Genomic DNA, 22,999 nt, shown 5'->3' on the forward strand with positions numbered 1-22,999 from the left:
GAGATTTACTGCTCCTAAACGGTACATCATACCAACAAACCGTTTGCACCATCAGACGTCCCTTTTATCGCTCTACATGTTTGGTGTTAAAACATTTTCTCGTATCTCACATATTTATGGGATCGATTGAGTTACAATATTTGAATGGGGTGAATTTTGGGTACATTTTCATCATTTTACATTACTTTTCACATACTTATGTGGAAGCTAGAATCATGAAATTGGGTTCGCATATAGCCATTGGTCCTGTCAATACGCGTGCCAAATTTGATGACTCTACCTTTCCTATAAGTGTGTCAAACGAAGTAATACACGTGTCAAAAGCACAAAATTTACGAATCATCGAAATATACAGCCAAATCTACCCTATAAGTGAGAGAGAGACGACAAAATATCACAGGACCAAAGTTGTAGATCACTCTAAATTGAACGGAGATCGTACCATCCGTTTTGGGATAGGACTTACCGTTCACCCGCGAAATACCTCGAAACGAAGGTCTGCACCGTCATTAAATTGCCTATATTGCGATATTATTCGGCATAAAAAGTGAAAAATTTAAAGATCTTGGACGTTTTCCGTAGGTTACCGGCTATAACGTATAAATGTGCTTAATTTCAATTTTTCAGCTCGTGTGGCAGATTGTGAGGCAATCTTGATTTTGGGCGAGGGCGGGGAGGGGGGGGTAAAATTTAGGACTTCCAGGAAACTATAGTTAAAAAATATGCAGGCGGTAATTATTATCCCTTAAACGGAAATCTGTACGAAAATTTCGCCAAAATAGTCAATGCACAGGTACACGATAGTTACGATATGATTTATCTAGATAGATAGGGAATCTGCTCCACGTATAACACCTTTTGGGCTATGTCCGCTAGACTTAGCCTGAAAACCGACCTTCCATGTTATCTCCCTTATTAATCCTCCCGTTGAAAAATGCACACGAGAAAAAGAAATTAGAATTGGATTTCCAAACAGTTTGATCGGTTTCCAGTCAGGTTGGTCTTCTACTTTATATATTGTGGGAGAGTAAAAATAACCATTTCGGTCCCCTATAAAACCCCAGTCCATTCCGGGAATTTGAAATGGTATAAACCTCAAAACCTACCCTTGGAAGGGTGGATGCTAAATATAAAGTTTGGTTCAAATATCTCAGTAGTTTTCAAGTTGTAAGAAATACGGTTTACGCGCACCCGCTCTTGCGTTAAGTCCGCTGGGATTTGTACCGAAAAACGGTCCGTTAATGATATCTCCCTTATTAAATCCTGTTATCGAAATGATGCACATGAGAAGAAAAGTTTAGAAATTAATTTTCATTAAGGCAGGTAGATTTCCATTAAGTTCAGCTGTGTATACTTTGAGGGAGTGCAAAATCACGGTTACGGTTTCGTAAAAATCCCCACTCTGGTCAGGGATTTAGAAACGATATTTGCGCTAGAACCTACACAAGGACAGGTGGATTCTAAATATGAAGTTTGGTGGAAATATAGCCAGTAGTTTTTAAGTTATAGAAGGACAGACAAACAGACAAACAAACAGACAAACAGACACCAAAGCTAAAAATTATGCAGATGGTCATTATTACACCTGAAGCGGATAATTGTACGGAAATTTCGCAAAAATAAACAATGTACAGACACACGGTCGTTACGATTTTATTTATATAGATACATGGAATCATAATGAAAAATATTTAAACTCCGACGTTTAGAAACTCAAATGCCCTCAATTTGACGTCAGTTATATAGGAAAAACAGGGAGAAAATTTGCGGCTCGATACAAATAACACGTTAATGCCCAGAAATACACTAAATGTTCAGTTAATGGGAGCGTATTAATGTATCTAATCACTCATATACGTCCATAGAACGAGTTCTAGACATCATTTACTTAGCTAAGAAGGGCGTTCTACTAAATATACTTTAGAATATTTACATTCACATAGATAAAAAAAATCCCATCTTTAATCTGAAAGAAATTTCGGAAAAATCCTACATTCTTTTTAACGGTTAAAAAAATTACCTGGCATCTTTTAAGCAATCACAATACGGGAACAATAATATGCCACTCCCACTCTCCGTTTTACCACCAGCCCTTGGTAACAGCAGCTTCAGGCCGCTCCCTGCCATTGTTAGTTCCAAAGTGAACATAACGTGATCAGGACAGCAAATATGATGGGACAGAGAAAAAGGGGAGTATGTAATTTTATATTTCTCTTCACTCAGTTCATTTCCTTTCGTCTTTGTAATTTCCTTTCTGATACTTCAATCTTCTACATTACCTCTTTCAAGATTTCTCCATTTAACCGAATGTGTTAACAACACGATTTCACACACCAAGGTTTACGTATTGACACTTAATAATAAGAAGCCGTCCACAAGAGTTCAGCGCCAAATTCCCATAATACAAAAAGTTCCGAGAAAAACATGCCAATTTTATATATCAACAAGAAGTGTTTCACAAAAATATTGTGAATTTAAGTGAAGACAAGGGAAGAACTTTTAATGATAGACTCTTCACTAACTGTTTGAAATAGTAGTTCATTCATTTCACTCATTATTTATCTATCCATTCTTTATAGATTTTCTAATGTTTTACTGATCATATAAGGCTGATGATGATCGCAAATGATCGAAACATGTGCCCAAAGATACCAACAACATCCGATAAAACACATCCATTTCCTTTCAAGAGGCATCAATTTACAATTCGCTAGGCATTTTGTATCACGATTAATAAATCTCAATGGACTTGAAGGCCTCTATTTACATAAACCAGTTTTCAGTAAAGGCCAGTTATTGTGAAGAGAGCGATGTTTTAAAGTTGCAATAGTGCTAAAAGGAAATTGTACAAGGAATGCACCGAGAAAGTAGCTCCGTGGTTTGGGTCAAATAGCTATCAGCTTTAATTCGGGATTTAGCAAGTTAGAATCGCATTGTCTAGAGCACCGAAGATGGTTTTTCCGTACTTCCAAATTTTCACGCCAGGGAAATACTGGGATGTACTTTAGTAAGTCCACTGTCGCTTTCTTCCTATTTCTAGCCATTTCCTATCCCATCATCGTCGTAAGACCTATCTGTGTCGGTGCGACGTAAAGGAAATTGTGAAACATAAAGTATAAGAAATGTCGTATGTAAAGAAATTCTTCAATAAATATTTACCCCATTCACCGGCATGTCATGACGAGTTTCACCTAGCAAATATAATACTCATCATCATTATTCTGCTCCCTTGCTGGATGGTCAACGTTGTTGGCTTGGGTTCAGAGGATAGTTAAATCTTTTTCTCAGGAGCTGGGGGTTTATGTTAGACTTACCGCACACATTCATTTACATATTACATCTCACAATACCATCCCCCACAGAAACGCGCAATACAGGATACGCCATATCCCTCCATATATTTTTGGCGACAGAAAAACTTCTGGCTGCAAAAATAGGGCTTGACCCACATCCAGCGCCGTCTCCAGGGATCTGGAAAAGAGCCATGAAAAAGAGTTTGTTTATATATATTTTAGCCTGAACCATCATAGCCAATGATCTCCCTGTACATTCCAGGTCTCTTAACATTCTCTTTGTTTTTTCTATGTGTGTACAGGACCAGTTCCGTCTTATGAGTAAGTTCCATGAATTACCATCCCTGGAACCAGTGATAGAGGGAGAGACGGCCTTCATCACAGAGGATCCACTCACTCTTCTGGATGAGGGGAAGTTCCATAATGTGCCCTATCTAACAGGAGTAACTTCAGAAGAAGGAATATTTCTCGTAACTGGTATGTATAATAATTTACCTAGTAGAATCTTTTGATTTTATGGTATAAAACTTCCTTTTCATCACTTATAAGCATGCTTTTATTTTTTACAATTTGCTTTGTGTTGCACCGTGACAGATAGGTCTTATGTTGAAGATAGGATAGGAAGGGGATAGCCGTGGGAAGTAAGCGACCATGACTTTAGTTCCTCGTGTTAAAATGGGAAAACGCGGTAAACCGCCTTGAGGGTTGTCGATAGTGGGGTACAAAACTACTATCTCCAGTATGCAAGCTGTCAGTTACGTGACCTAAACGGCGTGGCTACTCGGAGATTCAGTTTTAAAATTTCTTAATGCTGTATAGTATGAATGTTACAAGCTTCAATCACGAAGTACACTGACTGACAGAGCAAATGCAACACCAAGAAGGAGTGGTCAGAACTTTATGCCAATTGCAGGGTAGACTGACGTCACTGAGGTATGCTCATGATGTGAAATGCGCCGCTGTGCTGCGCACGTAGCGAACGATAAATGGGACACGGCGTTGGCGAATGGCCCACTTCGTACCGTGATTTCTCAGCCGACAGTCATTGTAGAACGTGTTGTCGTGTTCCACAGGACACGTGTATAGCTAAGAATGCCAGGCCGCCGTCAACGGAGGCATTTCCAGCAGACAGACGACTTTACGAGGGGTATGGTGATCGGGCTGAGAAGGGCAGGTTGGTCGCTTCGTCAAATCGCAGCCGATACCCATAGGGATGTGTCCACGGTGCAGCGCCTGTGGCGAAGATGGTTGGCGCAGGGACATGTGGCACGTGCGAGGAATCCAGGCGCAGCCCGAGTGACGTCAGCACGCGAGGATCGGCGCATCCGCCGCCAAGCGGTGGCAGCCCCGCACGCCACGTCAACCGCCATTCTTCAGCATGTGCAAGACACCCTGGCTGTTCCAATATCGACCAGAACAATTTCCCGTCGATTGGTTGAAGGAGGCCTGCACTCCCGGCGTCCGCTCACAAGACTACCATTGACTCCACAGCATAGACGTGCACGCCTGGCATGGTGCCGGGCTAGAGCAACTTGGATGAGGGAATGGCGGAACATCGTGTTCTCCGATGAGTCACGCTTCTGTTCTGTCAGTGATAGTCACCGCAGACGAGTGTGGCGTCGGCATGGAGAAAGGTCAAATCCGGCAGTAACTGTGGAGCGCCCTACCGCTAGACAACGCGGCATCATGGTTTGGGGCGCTATTGCGTATGATTCCACGTCACCTCTAGTGCGTATTCAAGGCACGTTAAATGCCCACCGCTACGTGCAGTATGTGCTGCGGCCGGTGGCACTCCCGTACCTTCACGGGCTGCCCAATGCTCTGTTTCAGCAGGATAATGCCCGCCCACACACTGCTCGCATCTCCCAACAGGCTCTACGAGGTGTACAGATGCTTCCGTGGCCAGCGTACTCTCCGTATCTCTCACCAATCGAACACGTGTGGGATCTCATTGGACGCCGTTTGCAAACTCTGCTCCAGCCTCGTACGGACGACCAACTGTGGCAAATGGTTGACAGAGAATGGAGAACCATCCCTCAGGACACCATCCGCACTCTTATTGACTCTGTACCTCGACGTGTTTCTGCGTGCATCGCCGCTCGCGGTGGTCCTACATCCTACTGAGTCGATGCCGTGCGCATTGTGTAACCTGCATATCGGTTTGAAATAAACATCAATTATTCATCCGTGCCGTCTCTGTTTTTTCCCCAACTTTCATCCCTTTCGAACCACTCCTCCTTGGTGTTGCATTGTAACTGTCAGTCAGTGTATATGCTCCAGTGGGTAATGTGTCAATTCCAATGGTGATGTAGGAATGAATGAAGCTTCCACCCTCTAGTTTCGATGTTCATTTAATTTTTTATTTTTTTTATTAAGAAGGAAGCCATTCTTTTTCAGTCTCGAATGAGTTAGTATAACATTAAATGTTTTATAGTTTTCTGAAATACAAAATATTGACTTAAAGCATTATAACATTCCTGTACGGAAAAAAAAACAGTAAGAGAATTCCTTGTTTATTTCTACAATATTATGCTCAGGTTCTATGAAACCACTTTTCACCATGTTTACATTTCGCAAGTTTATCAGTGATTTTAAGTGTGAAAAATTATATGCACGTAGAAGTGAGTTATAGGCACTTTACTGAATATGGGAAAGTTTTGAGTACTTATCTTAAAAGCAGATCTGACTCTGGCTTTACTGGTTTGCTGACACAAATATGTCTCTAGGGGAACGCGGAGGGGTGACAACTCTTCTAATTGGGAGAGGGAAGTGCTACGTGCTATAGTATTTACGTGTATTATAAAATGAATGTGTGATAACGTTTTATGGAAGAAATTAATGCGCTGCAGTGAATTAAAGAGTACTTTGTGTGGCTTTACCTTAAGTCTTTAATGGCGAGCCGTTGCCAAAATTCGTGAAATTTAGTACAGCTATTATAATCTACCCTACATTCCAGTCGTACTTTGCGTGAGAGTAACCTCTCTTATTCCGATGTTCCTGCTAGTTCCTTGGTCCATTGGGAATTAGATTGAACTTTGTGAGTAAGTGAGTGTTTTTATTAAAGTCTGCGCGTTTGTGCATATTACGTTATCTAGGTATCTGCTCCGGTGTAACATCCCTCTAGATATCTGGTGTGTTGAGAAATTTGTTTCAATGTTGTATACGAAAATGTTCACAATTTTTCCTGATAATGGTGATACAATGGTTAGTCCTTCCTTTAGAAAATGTATTTTGTAGCTGATTGGAAAACTGTTTTGGTTTAAGGTTGTTCTGACTTACTAAATTACTTAATCGTTATCATATTCAAAACGGCAATCGAAGGCAGTGGGTGCATCGGGATGAAGCAAGGTAAACTCTGTTTCACTGCCCGAAATATTCCCTTTAAATTCATTATTTTCTATTAGTTATTTGCCATATTTCCTGTTGCGTGAGAGCTCGGTTTTCGTCTCGTCTGCGGGTAGAAGCTCTGCTTCAGCTTACGCTATAGGTAACACAGAGAATTTATAGCGTGTACTCCTACAAGTCCTACACCCGCAGAGCATTGACTTCTATTCAAGATTAATGCCCAGCAGTTCGAACTGAAGCATGTATCATCTCGTTTCCAAGATGCCCTAGCTCCTTCCGACATCAAAGAACCTCAGCAAGTAGCAGACATAGCCTGAGGGCGAGAACCCGAGAACAACACTGAATACGGGATGAGGAAACTTTCACTTCGAACCACATGAATATGCCGCACCTTGTGACTCAACCTCGGAGCGGACAACTACAAGCAAATTTATGCTGTGAGTGAGTGAACAGTAGTGATACAGTATCTGAAGTTTAGCGTAGACGTTTTTAATTTGTGAGTGTGTCTTATGTAAATCAATGGCCAATAGTAAGTGTTTGAATCAGGACCTAATAGCCCGAATATTTTCAACACTTTCCTTCGCAGAAAAAGTGAAATTATTAAAAAAATGGTAGACCAACACCGAAAAACCAAACTGAATTCAGAAGTATCAAAAAAAATCACGCGCCCTTTTCCCGTAAATTTGTATGAGAACCATGATTGGCTTGCTAGAATTGTCTATTATTTACAGCCGATAAGAACACAATCTGGACAAAAAATTGGTTTCACGCATGTAGGTAATCTGTCAAAATCTATAACAAGTCATGAAAAGACAGTGGGGTACATACAGGCATCCGTATCTCTAGCGACATTCGGCGAACTCTGAATAGAAACTGCATTAGATACGCAACTGGAAAATTATATTTCGGAACACAATTGAAGGATTAGACAAAATAGGGAAATTTTAAGCGTTTCATTAATACTGTCTTTTAGAGATCACGATGAATCAGAATCATCAATAAATCGCGGAAATTATGTACAATTACTTAAATACACAGCAGAATATGACCCATTGTTGGCGAACCAATTAGAAACAGCGTCAGTGTACATAGGAATTTGCAACAGAACTCAAAATGAACTGATTGACGCCATTGCATCTTATTTTTTAGAAGAAATAAAGTATGAACTGAAATCGGCAAATTTTGTAGCAGCATTAGTAGACGAAACGACAGATGTTTCAAACAAGGCCTAAATGTCTCTTGTAATGAGATATTTGTATGGGGGTAAAGTAAAGGAACGATTCATAGGCTCCAGTGATGAAGCTCTGATCGCAGAGCTCCAGTAATAGCCGAGATCATTAAACAGTCCTTAACGGAATTCGAAATTAATCGCATATTACAGTAGTTGGTCAATCCTATGATGGGGTGGCCATCATGGCTGGATGTTTCAAAGGGGTACAGGCACTGATAAAAATACTCATCCAGAGGCTTTATTCATTCATTGTTATGCCCATGTTTTGAACTTGGTTTTAACACAAAGTGATATTGTGTTACGTGAATGTAAGGTATTTTTTATTATTTTGAGCGGACTTAGTTTTTTACGAGATCCCCGAAACGAGCAAAATTTGCCGATGACTTTTTGAAGTGTAGGCTTCCAAGAATTTCACCCAAAAGGTGGAATTATTCTTCTACACTCATAAATACAGTGTCGAGGAACGAATTTCAACTGCCATGCTAAATAATCCACAGGAAGTAGAACCAGATATCTTTAGCCTGTATCCGGTTTCCTCTCTTTTACTTTCTATTTCTTTCTTAATATCTTCGACAAAATTTTTCGCTTTCAGAGATGTTTTATTCAGCATTCTTCAAAAGCAGTCATTTGACATGGTGTACTGTAGGCAGAAAATCACTGAAACTCAACATCACATTGCGTACTTCAGAGAAAATTTTGGCGAAATATGCCAGCAAACTGTTTCGGATGTAGGAGATCCTTCTAAAAGAATAAATATAAATTTCAGGCGAATCTTCTTTGGAAATTTTTACAATATTGGTTCTCATCTTCAAACACAATTCCAAAATCGTTCTAATTTGCACTTTCTAGGCCTTCCAAAGACATATTTCAGGACTACAGTAAAATATTTCCTAAAAATGAAATTGCAAGTCTGCTGAAATCATATGGCAAGCATTTTAATACCATTCGGCTGAAAAAACGAATTAATAGTGCTATATGGCAGAAGTGAATCCCACCGAAACAAGGACTGTTTTGAATTGGATAAGCGGATAAATAGTTCTCCTGCTTTGTCGTCAAATTTCCTCCAAAATTCCTTTCTTGTGCAAATGAAATGCACAATTCCCGTGTCGACAGCGACATTGGAGCGATCGTTTTCTGCTCTTAAAATAATAAAATCTTATTCAAGGAACACGAGAAGGGAAGAAGATAAACCAAATTAGCAGTAGTATCAATTTAATTTTGACTGTTGGAGAAAATCAGGCAATATGGAACTTTCTTTGACAGAACTGTCAGCTTCTATGGCGGCAAAGAAAAGCGTATGAACTTCCAACTCCGTTAACGTTAGGTGAGTTCCATTTATATTTATGTTTAGAAGATGATTTAAACTTAAAAATGCCTTGATGTAAATAATTTTATGTCACTGTCCCTGGCTGGTACAGTTTTTATAAGGCAGACCCTTGAAGAGGGTGGGCTGCATCTTCTAGTGTATATTCTGCGTGTAACTGTGATGGAAGGAAGGGTTTCGTGCTGTGTGCGAATTTTAAAAAGAAGAAATGATTTTCATGACGTAACGAACAAGTCCTCGAACGATGGGATCTACCATTGAAGGTAAAATTTCCTGGCCCGGCGGGAATCAAACCCGGGTCCCTTCACTCAGAAGGCCACACACTAACTGCTCGGCCATTGCGTTGGACAACATAGAGGTGAACATAATTATTGTGATATGACATCTATATATTGGCTATCAACAGGAGATAGCATATTCCACGCCCACAGTAACCTTATGTGAGTGCAAGGGCCAAGCTATCATCTCAGTTGAAAGATTTTAAGCAAAAGCTGTTAAAAATGGATTCACATGAAAATAGCTTTATCGCTCCTCGCATTATTATGTAGACAGTTTATGTCTTAAAGTATTCTTTCATCACATTTTAAAACAGACATATCCTAAAATTGTGGCATTGCACTGCACGGACGTGTCTTGAAACGTTATATTATTATTTTAAAATTAATTACAATAGTTATACTGTACGTACAATACTGAATTGTACTGTATGAAGATGATTTCAAAATATTTATATTATTCTTATTCTTCTTCTTCTTCTTATTATTATTGTTGTTGTTGTTGTTGTTGTTGTTATTAAAGTGGACTGGGTACCCAATTAGTTACTTTTCACATTAATACAGTCCGGCTCCTTGGCTAAATGGTTAGCGTGCTGGCCTTTGTTCTAGAGCAGGGATGGCGAACCTATGCTACGCGTGTCACTAGGTGACACGCAAACAGAATTTCGGTGGCACGTCACATGAACATATTAAAGTTTTTATATATGTCTTGTGCTACAGACTATACAATATCACATGGTTCGTATAGTCATAGTGTTTCACGTGTAAGAAATAAATATCGAAAACCTGGCCGTCAGTTAGTCGGTGAGTGAAGTTTAACGTGTGTGTGTGGTAGCCAGTAGCGCGTAATTATTCGTTGTGTGTTACTGTTTATTGAATCTCGTTTGTATACGGACCTCACAAACATATTTTCGGTGCCGATAAAACAGAAACTTAACTAAAGTAGTAACCGGATTCTTCAAGAACAGTGGACAACGGAATTCAGAGTGACAGAAATAAGCAATAACGCTTTGTGTTTCCTGCAACTAAAAACCGTCGTGTCCCGCACATTTAATGCAGGCCAAAAGCACCATTTCCGGACGAATCATTTAAATGTTCGTTCCATGTCAAATAAAGAAAGAAGAGAGCTCATTTCACAGAAAATCGAAGAACACACAAAGCAAACTATTTGTTTTGTATCAACTTTCAGGCCAAGGAATAATGTCAGTGCGGATGTTTCCATCTGTCTCACAGCATATTAGAGCATGGGAAGCCGATTTTTGACGGTGAGTTCTTGAAAGAGACTTTCTTATCGACGTCCGATACATTAATTGAAGACTTTCCTAACAAACAGCAAATAATTAACAGAATTAAAGAAATGCCAGCCAGCCGAAATACTGTCAAGGGTAGAATAATAAGAATGAGTGAAGATGTTTCGGAACATTTGAAAGCTGATTGGGATAACTCCCATATGTATTCAGTATGTCTTCATGAAAACACGTATGTGGCCTTACAAGAAAGGATTGCTGTTTTAAATGATTTCCTTGTGAAAATATGATGAGGGGAGGGAGAAGTTAGTAAAATTGTTGAGTTTACGAAGTACGACAATAGGTAAGGATATAATGAAGGATGTGAAGTAAGAACTTGTATTAAAATGGGCTTTGACTTACAGAATAGCCTCAAGTATGGTGCATATTCATAATGGGTTTGTGCAATTTCTTAAAGAAAACGTTAAACACCCTACAATGAACGTTGTGAAGTCAACAGTTAGAATCTGTGTTGGTTCAGACCTATGTGCTTCTTGTGTGTTACTGAAGACAAGAAGTTATGAACCTAATATAAATGACATGGGTACTAAATGTGAGAACGTTATTTCACTCGAAGTTCATTAGCAATATTAGTATTTTAATTGTTATATCTAATAATATTTAATGACGAGGAATGTAACAATGGGAGCGTATTATATATTTTGACAAGTAATGTTAGGTATTCTCGAAATACTTAGATATGTATTTTTGATGTTTTTGCAAAATACAACCGCGAAACATGCAGTCAAATGTATTTACAAGATATATATTAAATAATTAAATAAATCACTAAAAGAATAACTAACATATTATGAAACATTATTGGAAATTAAAAAAGGAAGTCGTACGGGGGGGGGGGGGTATAGCCATTCTTTAAAAGAAAATAACAAGTGGCACAGTAAACAGTTGAGAATAATAAAACAGACTTAAAATGGCACACTAGCTGGAAGAGGTTCTCCATCCCTGGTCTAGAGGGTCCCGGGTTCGATTCCCGGCCGAGTCGGAGATTTTAACCTTAAATGATTAATTCCCTTGGCTCGGGGACGTAGTATTTGTGCTGTCCCCAACATCCCTGCAACTCACACACCTCGCATAACACTATCCTCCACCACAATAACATGCAGCTACCTCACATTGCAGATGACGCCCACCCTCATCGGAGGGTCTGCCTTATAAGGGCTGCACTCGGCTAGATATAGCCACACGAAATTATACTTTAATAGAGTGCTTCACTAGGCTCGAGGGTCACCGCACGCCACTGAACAAAGGTTATCAATACTTTTACTCGGAAGATTAAAAAAAAACAAGAATATTATTTAACTATCTGCTACTACTGGCGAATGAATCATTAACATGAACCCAGTGTGGCTTTAGAACCAATCGACATATAATCGATAAGCTTCGACAAATGCAGGGAAAATCCAAAGAACAAAACAAACCTCTTAACGTGGCAGTTAAATATATTGTGAAAGTACAGTATACGACTTCGTAAACTTACAGTCAGTTTTAGTTGGGTAACCCCCAAAATACATCACAATACTTCGTTTTCTGCACGGAAACGCAAGTGCTTCGGCTTTTTAGCCTGCACTGGAACGTGAGAGCCTTTCCTGGTTATAATGTTGTCATACAGATAAATGTAGTCTCTCCGAATTTCTTGTCTACAAAAATAACCCCCTGGCACAACGGCTCCGAAGGTCCATGGCCTAACAAGCGACCGCTGCTCAGCCCGAATGGCTACAGATTATGAGGTGTCGTGTAGTCAGCACAGCGAATCATCTCGGCCGTTATTCTTGGCTTTCTAGACAGGAGCCCCCATCTCACTGTCAGATAGCTCCTCAATTGTAATCACGTAAGCTGAGTGGACTCGAGTTAGCGCTCAGATCTAGGTGAAATTAATCGCTCTGTGGCCTCCGGGGAGGCCTGGTGCTGGTCTTTTGATTTGATAGCGTAGTCGACTTGCGAGTCGTGATGAGGATGAAGTACCAGTCCCCGTGATGGGAATTAACCAATTATGGTTAAAACTCCCGACCCAGCCAGGAATCGAACCCGGGACTCCTTTGACCAAAGGCAAGCACGCTAACCATTTAGCCATGGAGTCGGAAGGATCCAGGTAAATTTCCCTGACCTAGCCGGGAATCAAAACCGGACCGTCCGGGTAAGAAGTAGGCACTGCAACCATTCACCGCGGGGCTAGGTCAGTTCATCTAGTTGAGGGAAAAAATCCTCTGGTTGTGAAAATAATGTATAGATTTGAAGGCGGATTAAATTGCTTAATCTTAGCCAAGACCAAAGTGTTCTCAACCTCAGTTTCTGAATTCCAATACGCAGATGATAATGTTGTTCTAGCCAATACAAAGAAAGGCCTACAAGATATTTTAATGTATGTAACGAAGCTTTTATTTAATATATTTTAACATAACTTTAACAAAACAAAAGTCATTTGCTAGCTTGCACCAAATTCCAACGAAGCAGCTCCTTCCATCATGGTCAATGGCAAGATAATGCACAATATTGAACACTCTCTTCACATTGGCAGTCATAAATGCTAACTTACTTTGTATGCTGAAACACAGTAACACCCCCAGACGGTCTTGTGAGGCCATTGGTCTTCTCTGTAAGTGTTCCTTGGATCGCCACGACCTCAGTGTCCGACAGATTTCAGAATGTGAGAGTTGGCCTACTTGCTGAAGACTAAATTTTTGAAAAGAATACCAACGGTCCTATAAGAGTAAAACAGCACGACACTTTCGTTATTTTGGCAGCCATAAATATTAACTTACTTTAAAAGGTGAAATAAAATAACACCCCAGACGGTCTAGTGTGGCCGTATTTTGATTTCAGAAGAGTCCAGCACCTCTAACAACGAGGTTCAACGTCGATGGGCTGGTCACGTCACCCGGTGTTGTGTTCGCTATTTGAAAGACGTTCTAACGACTAATAAGATGATGTGACAAATTGATTTCAGCAGGCGGAAAGATGCAATGTCCGATCAGTCAAAATGATAACATATTGTCCAAGACGGCTCAACATACTGTGAACGAGGCATGACCCGATATAATAGACCATAGAAAGTAACAAGAAAAATGAGAGGAAAATCTAATCGTAGATATGATTGATAGGCATGCCTGGTATCTTCAGCCATTTAAGAATCCATTATCGGCAACAATGAGGCACTCGGAAGAAGTAGCGTAGCCAGGATCGACGGTTGGGGGGGGGGGAGGTTATGGTTACAAAATAATGTTAGAACTGAATGAAGATGCTTGTGCGTGTGTCGTGCGCGCATGCGTGACTATCATTATAAGGACACTGATACAAAAACTTATGTTGATATTCAGATTGCAGTACCGGTACACTACAAAATCATACATTAAAATACAGCAGAAGAACAATATGATGAAGGAGAATATTTTCCTGGAATGGCATGTTCAGGTTCCTCGTACAAACTAAAATCCAACTTTGGAGGCTTCTTAGAAGATAGATTCAAGAGATTTTATAATTATGTCTCTCTGAATGTTCATAAGACCCAACCCATTGAGTTGTCTTTCATTGTTATTATTGTCAATTTCGGTTTACATTCTTTAGCAAAAAATTCCATGTTTCTTATAACCCCAGTAACCCCCTTGTCTACGCCCCTGCTCAGAATATTGTTATACTCGCCAGTGAATGAATGAATGATTGGTATGATTCGAAATATGGAGAAATGAAAATTGAGAAGGGTACAACGCTTTCTAAGAAATATAGAAAACGACCTATCTCTGTTCAATATAAATAAGATAATAGTTTTATCTGAACTTTGATTATACACATTTAAATATATATGTGTATTGATCATGTCCAGAATAAAAAGGGGAATACAATTTTAATTTATATTCAATCACGTCTGTCTGTACGTACGTACTGTACCAGGAAAAGTTGACTGTTAATAGCATGAGGTCTTTCTAAAGGGTACTGAGTCCTTAGGAGATGGTACAGAGAGAGGATAGCAAGGCGAAATAAGAGATATTACGTCTTTCATTCCTTTATTTCATTCTTTGGAATGCTCTCCTATCGTGTCGTCAAATAATGAATATTTAATTGAAAATAAATCCTCATTCTCCTTTTTTTCTTTAACAACAGAACATCGAAATTAATTCAAATGAAATTTAACTGAATAATATTTCCCAATTTGATATGTCCATCATATTCTTCATGTCATAAATCAAGAATGTTGTAAATAAATCCTAAAGTCTCTCTCTCTAGGGGTATTTGCGATTTCATATTTACACTTCCTACATGAATTGAGTAAAGCAAATTTCTTCTCGAGAACACGTTAAAACTTGAAATCAAATCTAGTCTTTCAAAGTTCTGAGCACATGTTATGAAAAATATGGCAAATTTGGAGTTTATGTTATACTTTCACCACGAATAGTGCACTTAATTGATACCTCAAAGTTCTAATAAATGGGAGTGTACGGGAGCACTTTGTTGTTGAAAGTCTTTCTTGACTTGGAAAACGTTAATACTGTTCAAGTAGAATATTAATTAAGTAAACTCTTTAATGTTCTTTGTTCGTAATGACTTAGTTCATAAAGGTCCTGCTTAAAGTCAGAATTTAATGGAAAAGCACTGACATCACCTGATATACGCCTTCTCGAACAGTAGAAAACCACTCTGCGAACAGCAATCTGGGATTCGGCTGTCAGCAGGCCCCAAGATGCTCCATGGTACCACGCCCCTGGAACCATTCCCGCGAAGTACCAAATCTCCGTCGATCTCCGCCGTTCTACGTCGATCTCCGTCGTTTTACGTCGATGTCCGTCGTTCTACGTCGAAAACGTGCACTATTTGATTTTGCACGGTTATCACTGGTGACTGTTTCACAATTCACTTCGATGAGAAATACGTTGGAGCGAGTCTTTTATCGTCTATCACGATCATGAGAAATATCGTTCACGGCACAGTTCATCTAACTACTTACTGCTCACTGTTCGTAGGGTTAAGTTAACTTACATTTGGAACACAGTTTGTAATTGCTCAACTTCACAGCAAAATAAATAAGCGACTCTCTCTTGTAATACCTCAATTATTCAAGTATAAGTCCTATACTTCACGATAACACTGGGTACACAGTTAGTCCACATGCATTAATTTTAAATAGCACAGCCTGTTATGATGACGCGCGAACAGTTCTTCTACACAAATGACAGTGTTCTAGGCTCCCAAGACAATCAAAGTGTTATAACCTACACTCATGAAATTCAAAGTTCAAATAGTCGAAGATCATTACCATGCGAAGTATTTGTGTTAAACCCCAAGTTGGTTACGGTTATTCACACGTCAACTAAGATATTTACTAAGTGTCAAGTACAACTGTTGCAGAATACTATAAGTCTTTAAGACTTTGAAATTACACACGTTCATTTTCCAAGTCTGAATATCAGACGAATTACAAGTCCCACAATGTACAGGTTACTCACTGGTATCGCAGAGACTAAGTATCAACTAGCCATCGAAAATTTCTAAGTAGTGCGAGGTCCGGTCGCAGGAATACTTGGTTCAACGCGCGCAGCGTGATATACTAGCCAGCTGTGAAAGAATGTAGACTTGACTCGAACTCGATGTGAACTTGGTGCGAACTCGACGTGAACTGAATTGCTGTGGCCTGGCTCTCTGCTTATATTCAGTACGGCTCAAGGCTGCTTGCTACGTCACAGAGATGAAATTGGCTTATATCTTTAGAATGCCTTGACGGAATTTACTGAAATTAATATATGTTTGTATTTGGAACATGAGCTACATGATGATACATGTCTCAAATCCGAAACTTAATCGGCTGAAAAGTTAGGCCTTTTCTTTCTAGTACCTTCGATGGAGAGGCATGTAACATGTGATATTGACGTCACCTGCAGACTCGTTGCTCGTGACGTGTCCAGTTCGCTACAAGGAGCTTCGCCTTGCGCTAGCACAAGATGTCGGACGCACGAACAGATATTATTGTCGTCCCTTTTTCATATGTTTCGGCAACAATAAAACAATGTACAGGGCTGGAACAGTTCCCGGTACAGTACCTAAGCGTAAATTGTAAAAGTGACTGAAAATAACTTAATAAACATTAGCATTTACCAAAAAAAAAAAAAAAGAAATCACTACAATCAAGGCTATACAATATTTATTCAAGCAGGGTGAAACCGAAGTTGAGGGGGAGTTCTAAAATGTAATTATCAAATAAGTTAAGTCCGTTAACACAGTTCCTATTGATATGGATGTAAGACGTTAATCACGAAGTCTGGGTTGATCCTTAAAAAGCTCCACCCTCACCTGTCATAGATGGCCTAGGAGTCATTGAAGAGGCATTATAGGGAACTGAGGAGTGAAGTAGTTCCTCGTTGTTTTCCCCACCGAACCAGAAGTTGCCATTTCATATTGATCTCCCGAGCCGACTGAAATGCGCGCATCAACCGATTCTGTGACTGACACTTTCCCACCACTCACAACAGGATATTTATATTCAAGAGAGATAGGTAATTGATGTATTTCTTCTTTCTCAATGTCCCTTTCTCTATATTTCAAATCATACCAGTGAGACTAGCATAGTACAGTCACTTTTAGATTATCAGAGTCAAGAAAGTATCAAATTTTATGCAGCCCTTAACAGAAGACAAAGTGCGCTGTAAACATAATAACTCATAGGCGATCCTTGTAATTAACCAAGACAGTATTAATATGAGGAAATATTATTTTAATTGGTGTAATCGCATCAGCGAGATTGTAAGTAAGTGCTTGTGAGGATATTTAAGGGTTGTGATAAAAATGCAAAGGAGAGGACGGGTAAGACACTAGTAATACCATAATTAGAGTATGGTTCTAGTGAACGGTACTCTCTCACCAGGGTTACTTGATTCGAGAACTGGAAAGGATCCAAAGAAAAGCAGCACGATTATTTCTGGTTGACTTCCGACAAAAGGGTAGTATTACGAAAATATTGCAAACTTCTGGTAGGGAAGACTTGGAAGTAAGAAAACGAATAGGTCAACTAAGCGGAATGTTCCGAGCTGTCAACTGGGAGATGACGTGGTATGATATTAGTAAACGAATAATCCTTAATTTAGTCTTTAAAAGATCATAATATGTGGATAAAGTTCGAGTCATGAAGACAAACTGGGGCAAATGTTCTTTTATAGGAAAAGGAATTCAAGATTGGAATAATTTATCAAAGGAGATGTTTGATAAGTTTCCAATCTGTTTGAAAACATTTAAGATAAGACTATGTCAAATACTGTTAAGGAATCATCCCTAAAGTCAAATAATTGATTGATTGATTGATTGATTGATTGATTGATTGATTGATTGATTGATTGATTGATTGATTGATTGATTGATTGATTGATTGATTGATTGATTGATTGATTGATTGATTGATTGATTGATTGATTGATTGATTGATTGATGTGAAATTATTCTGAATTTATTTTCAAATGTTAAAATGATTGTATTTCTCCTAGATAAATTGTGAAAATGCATATAGCTGCCGAAATCTTATACTCACGTTCATTTTTCAGCCGGAATATTTCAAAATAACAGAACGTTAGAGGAGGTTGATGAAGATTTCTCAAGAACATTTAAGCCTGAGTTAAGGATTTGCAGAGAAGATTCTTGCGGAGATGAAATGATACCCAAGATCAGATCTTTCTACTTCGGTGACAAGCCATTGAGCAACGATACTTTAGAAGAGCTAGTCCACGTAAGTGATTAGAAAATATATTGCTAACCTGTTAAAGGCTCTGAGGCTAGGTACGGTTTGGCAGCCATGCCCCACATTGGCCTACCGCACTCTTCTCAGTACTAGTGGCAAAATATAATGGTATTCACAACCGGGAGTGATCTAACGAGTTTACTTGTTTGTCATTAAAAAGTGTTGAGGATTCGGCGTAATTATTTGGAAGTAACAATAATAATAATAATAATAATACTAAACATTTTAAGCGTATCCCGATAATTTCTGGAGTGCCACTAGGGCTCATTCTGTTTTTGGCCAGTGTTTTAAGACTGGATGCCCCTCCTGACCCGAAGTGATTCTTGAGAGGAAAATCTCGATACTGGATCTACCAGAATTCGAATTCCAGCAAGGAAATTGAACTACTACTACCATAATAATAATAATAATAATAATAATAATAATAATAATAATAATAATAATAATAATAATAATAATAATAATAATAATTTCATGTAAACCGGACAGCAAGATAAAATTAGCTTTTGAAATTTTGAACATCTTAGGAAAAGTGGTTGGAGACATTCATTTCTGTGCGACATCAGCTTCCTCTGTTCAACAGTATTCTTTATAACCGTACAACTTGGCCGCCGACTTCCCTCGGCATTTATTATAATAATTATTATTAATTATATTAATTATAATTATTATAATATGCAGATCTCCATCATTTTGATTGTATTATTAGTTTGGCATCACACATCAATTCATCTAATCAATAAGTTAAGGGAATTCTTCTTTTAATCATTCTATGAGCAGCTTATTTCAGAAAGGGACTTGAGTCACTCATCTATAGTTTTGAGAGAAATACCAAAAATCTAAAAATATATATAATTTTGATTTATACCAGTTATGATTTTGTCATATTATTTACCTGAATTTAATGCATGATTTAAATTTTCCTAAACAAAAATTAAGGCAGTTTACATCCAAGAAATAACTTTTTAAAATTGTTGACCGATGCCCCTTTCTGAAATAAAACCAAGAACTGAAAAAAATACATGTTGTTTATTTTATTAAATTTTAACTTTTATACTAAAAAACGAATGGAATACAGAAACCACATTAAAAAATTTCAGTGCACAATTTTCATTTGCATACGTAAATAATTATCAAGACCCACAAAAACAGCAAATTGTAACGTCAGTAATAGTAACTTCAAATTCCAGCACTTGTTTTATATGATTTAATCACAATCTGGAGAGAGGAGCATTATTTCATCATAAAAGTTTCTGAACTAATATGGAACGTACTTCATTGCCTTCTTTATATTCTCCATCTTAGCCTTTCTGAAGGGTTGGCGGTCAGCTGGGTATGGACGATTCCTGGGAATGTACACATAATTGTCATTTTCTTTCAACAATAGGAATGTGTTGTACTAATGACCCTGATTGTATCCTGAGCACACTGTATGAGTGTATTCTGATGGCAAGATGGCAACTTCCCTTCCAGAATTATATTTAAAATAGTGATACTTGGATATACTGAAGGGTTCCCTCTTCTTGAATGGGCCTCCTACTGTTTCAAATGAGAACACAGTGTTCTTTTACAGCACTGGCTACCATTTATCATAGTTAATAATCTGTTTAGTTTCAACCATGTTAAGTGTGTTTCGTCTACTATCCGTGGCAATTATCAATTTGCAAAGCCATTTGACTGTGTAAATCCTGCTGGAGCGTTTTATTGGGCGTTTGACTACACTAAACTTCAAGTCACATGGAAGACATGAATGTCCTCGCAGTGGAAGAAACTGCTTGATTGTTTTGAATATATCAGAGTCTGTTAAGTTGAGCATGATACTGGACAAAGTATGGTTCTTGTTCTGACCTGGACAATTGTCAGAGAAAATATGAAATTCGGTCACTGTGTCCGGAACGTATGTTTTAATGTAATCAATCAAAAATGGAGAAATGTCATTTACTCCCTTTTTTGAAATGTTACCAAGTTACCAACTTCAACCTGATCATCAGGTGAAACAATAGCCAACATTTTCTTCAGAGAAGTACCCGAGTCAATGACTCAGGTATCTTTCTGAATTACATAAAAATTTAACCACCTCATTATAGCTCCAAGGAAACTATGACTCAGGGTACTTTGGTATTAAATGTGCGTCTATAACAGGAGAACACAAATATGTCGTTAACTCTAAACCCACAAAAAGTGACTCATGTCCCTTTCTGAAATAAGCTGTTCATATTTATGTAAATAAGTGAGATTTGTTGAATTTGTTGAATTTACTCCTGACATCGGCATATTATTCTTCAAATAATTTCTATCTAAGCTAACGGTCATGTTGGGAACAAAGGAGGAGAAAACATCGAAAGTTGAGGAATTTAAATTGATATGGGCTCCATGACAGGCCACAGCGGAAAGTGAAGATAATAATAATAATAATAATAATAATAATAATAATAATAATAATAATAATAATAATAATAACAACAACACAACATTCTCTGGAATGTAAACTAGGACCAAAAATAAGTTACATGAATACTGCAATAGTGACTATCCTATTTCAGCTGTTTTTCATGAAAAATTACCTTCGTTCAGTGAAATTAACGAATGAACTTCACCATCCTGGTGTATACACGACACTACTACCACCCATAAACAGGATATGGAACTCTTACCACTAAAATTGGGAGTGACATACAATCAGCTTTTATGGTAGATACATCGTTGTAGGGCATTTAGATTTTTAGAAGTATTCTTCGGGTGGAGCTGAAATTACTCATGTTTGGGTCAAATTCTCATTCATCAAGGTGCCATTGTCATTTTGTTGCACGTAGGCAACATTTACATCATCTACTGAGCGAATTGTGTCTTATTGCTTGTTTAGAAATAGGTTTTTTAAATTTTATTTTTATTGAAGCTGTGGCTTTCAGTCGGTATATCTATTGCTACCAATGACAGGGAGTATCCAAAATAGTTGGAGTCAATTCATTTTACTGTCTACTTATTCAGTGCAACTTTATGGATCCTTCGTTCTGAAATCAAATGTTTTTGTTTCTTCAGCTTTTCATAGTTAGCTGCTATTCTCTTAAGATGGTGTGCATAGAATGTCAAGTCACCCGCTGAACTACAAATTGCTACCCCCCGTCCCATATAATAGGATATTATCCCGTTAAGAGTGGTTAGTTATGATGATCCAGTTTCTTCTTTTTTGTATGAGTGTTCATGTAAATACGACAAGTGAGTGGAAGGTAGCCCGCAGCCTTATCGTACAAATTTGTTGAAGCGTTTCCATTCTAGTACTAATACTATGTTGTTATTTGAATATTTTATTTCTCGTACAATATACTTCATTCTGATACTTACAGATGTGTACCGATATGAGTTTCCATGAAGGAGTTCTGCATGGAGTCAAGAAGATGTCTTCACTAAGCTCTGCACCAGTTTACTTTTACCAATTTTCATATGAGGGTAGTCTAGGACTTCCCCACCTGATTAAAGTCCCAGGTACGTAATATTATGAGATTGTGTAACATGCATGGAACAACATATCTGGAAATGATCATATAACCTTCAAAATTATTTCTAGTGCAGATCCCATATTGACTCGTCTTTTCCAAAATATGAATACTACTCCAGGAATGGAGCATTCCATGTCAAATTGGACAGCAAAAGAAAAGTAGTATTTGTAAATTTTGAAATATTATCTCAGAGAAAGGGCTTGGAGACATTCATTTCTCTGCATATCACCTTCCATTGATGAAGAGCATTCACATTAAATGTTGACGATAATATATTTTGCTGTCACTCAACGTTATACACAAATATTATGAACAAATATTATTGTGCCCTACAATGCTCTTGATTCCAATCAGGCGAAAGCCGAGCTTGAACCAAGAACACCATAGTAAACAAACTCCCACCAGCGTGGGCTCGTGAACATCTCTTACCTGCGTTACATATCCATCCTCAGCAACTCAGTCGCACATGTCTCAGGGATACAGGGTTATAACAGAGGGCGAAATACAATCAAACACGTGGATATGCATGAAAGCAAGGTAAGAACAACCCAAAAATTTAAAATGAAAATACGGGAAAATACGCTGCATTCACTGTAAACACAAATGGATTTATTACAATAGAAAAATTGTCCAAATATTTACAATAAGTTAAAATCTCAAATAATTTTTGTCAATAGCTTGTCGCAGAAGACTTCCAGGTCACAGTCCTATCGTACTGTCAGGCTGGAACAAGCATGAATCACGGAATAAATCAAAAGTAATGAGAAAGGATAACTTCCTGTACAAAAACACGTTAGAAAAGCCATCTCCTCTATATGAAAACTATCACATCACAGTACCTCGAACCCAAGATCATCAAACAACAAAACTACAATCTACTTGGCCTGGACTGAATGAAGGTTCACAGTCCGTCTTACATAAGGCACCTAACCTCATCAATAAAATCGTGGAAATTACAGCTCCATCATAAGGTAGCTAAGTAAATAAGTGGCCAGACTAAGAAAAACAAAGCCATG

General features: G+C 38.4%; 1 protein-coding gene across 1 annotated transcript in view; it reads left to right on the forward strand.

The window, feature by feature from the left end:
* Positions 1–22,999, forward strand: part of LOC136877729 (esterase FE4) — an 89,284-nt gene that overhangs the window by 51,667 nt on the left and 14,618 nt on the right. Inside the window, exons 6-8 of the mRNA XM_067151939.2 lie at positions 3,596–3,770; positions 18,293–18,474; positions 21,831–21,969. Of these exons, the coding sequence (XP_067008040.2) occupies positions 3,596–3,770; positions 18,293–18,474; positions 21,831–21,969 (496 nt within the window). The remainder of the gene's footprint in view (positions 1–3,595; positions 3,771–18,292; positions 18,475–21,830; positions 21,970–22,999) is intronic.

This window comes from Anabrus simplex, chromosome 7, assembly GCF_040414725.1.
Source record: "Anabrus simplex isolate iqAnaSimp1 chromosome 7, ASM4041472v1, whole genome shotgun sequence".
NCBI lineage: Eukaryota > Metazoa > Arthropoda > Insecta > Orthoptera > Tettigoniidae > Anabrus > Anabrus simplex.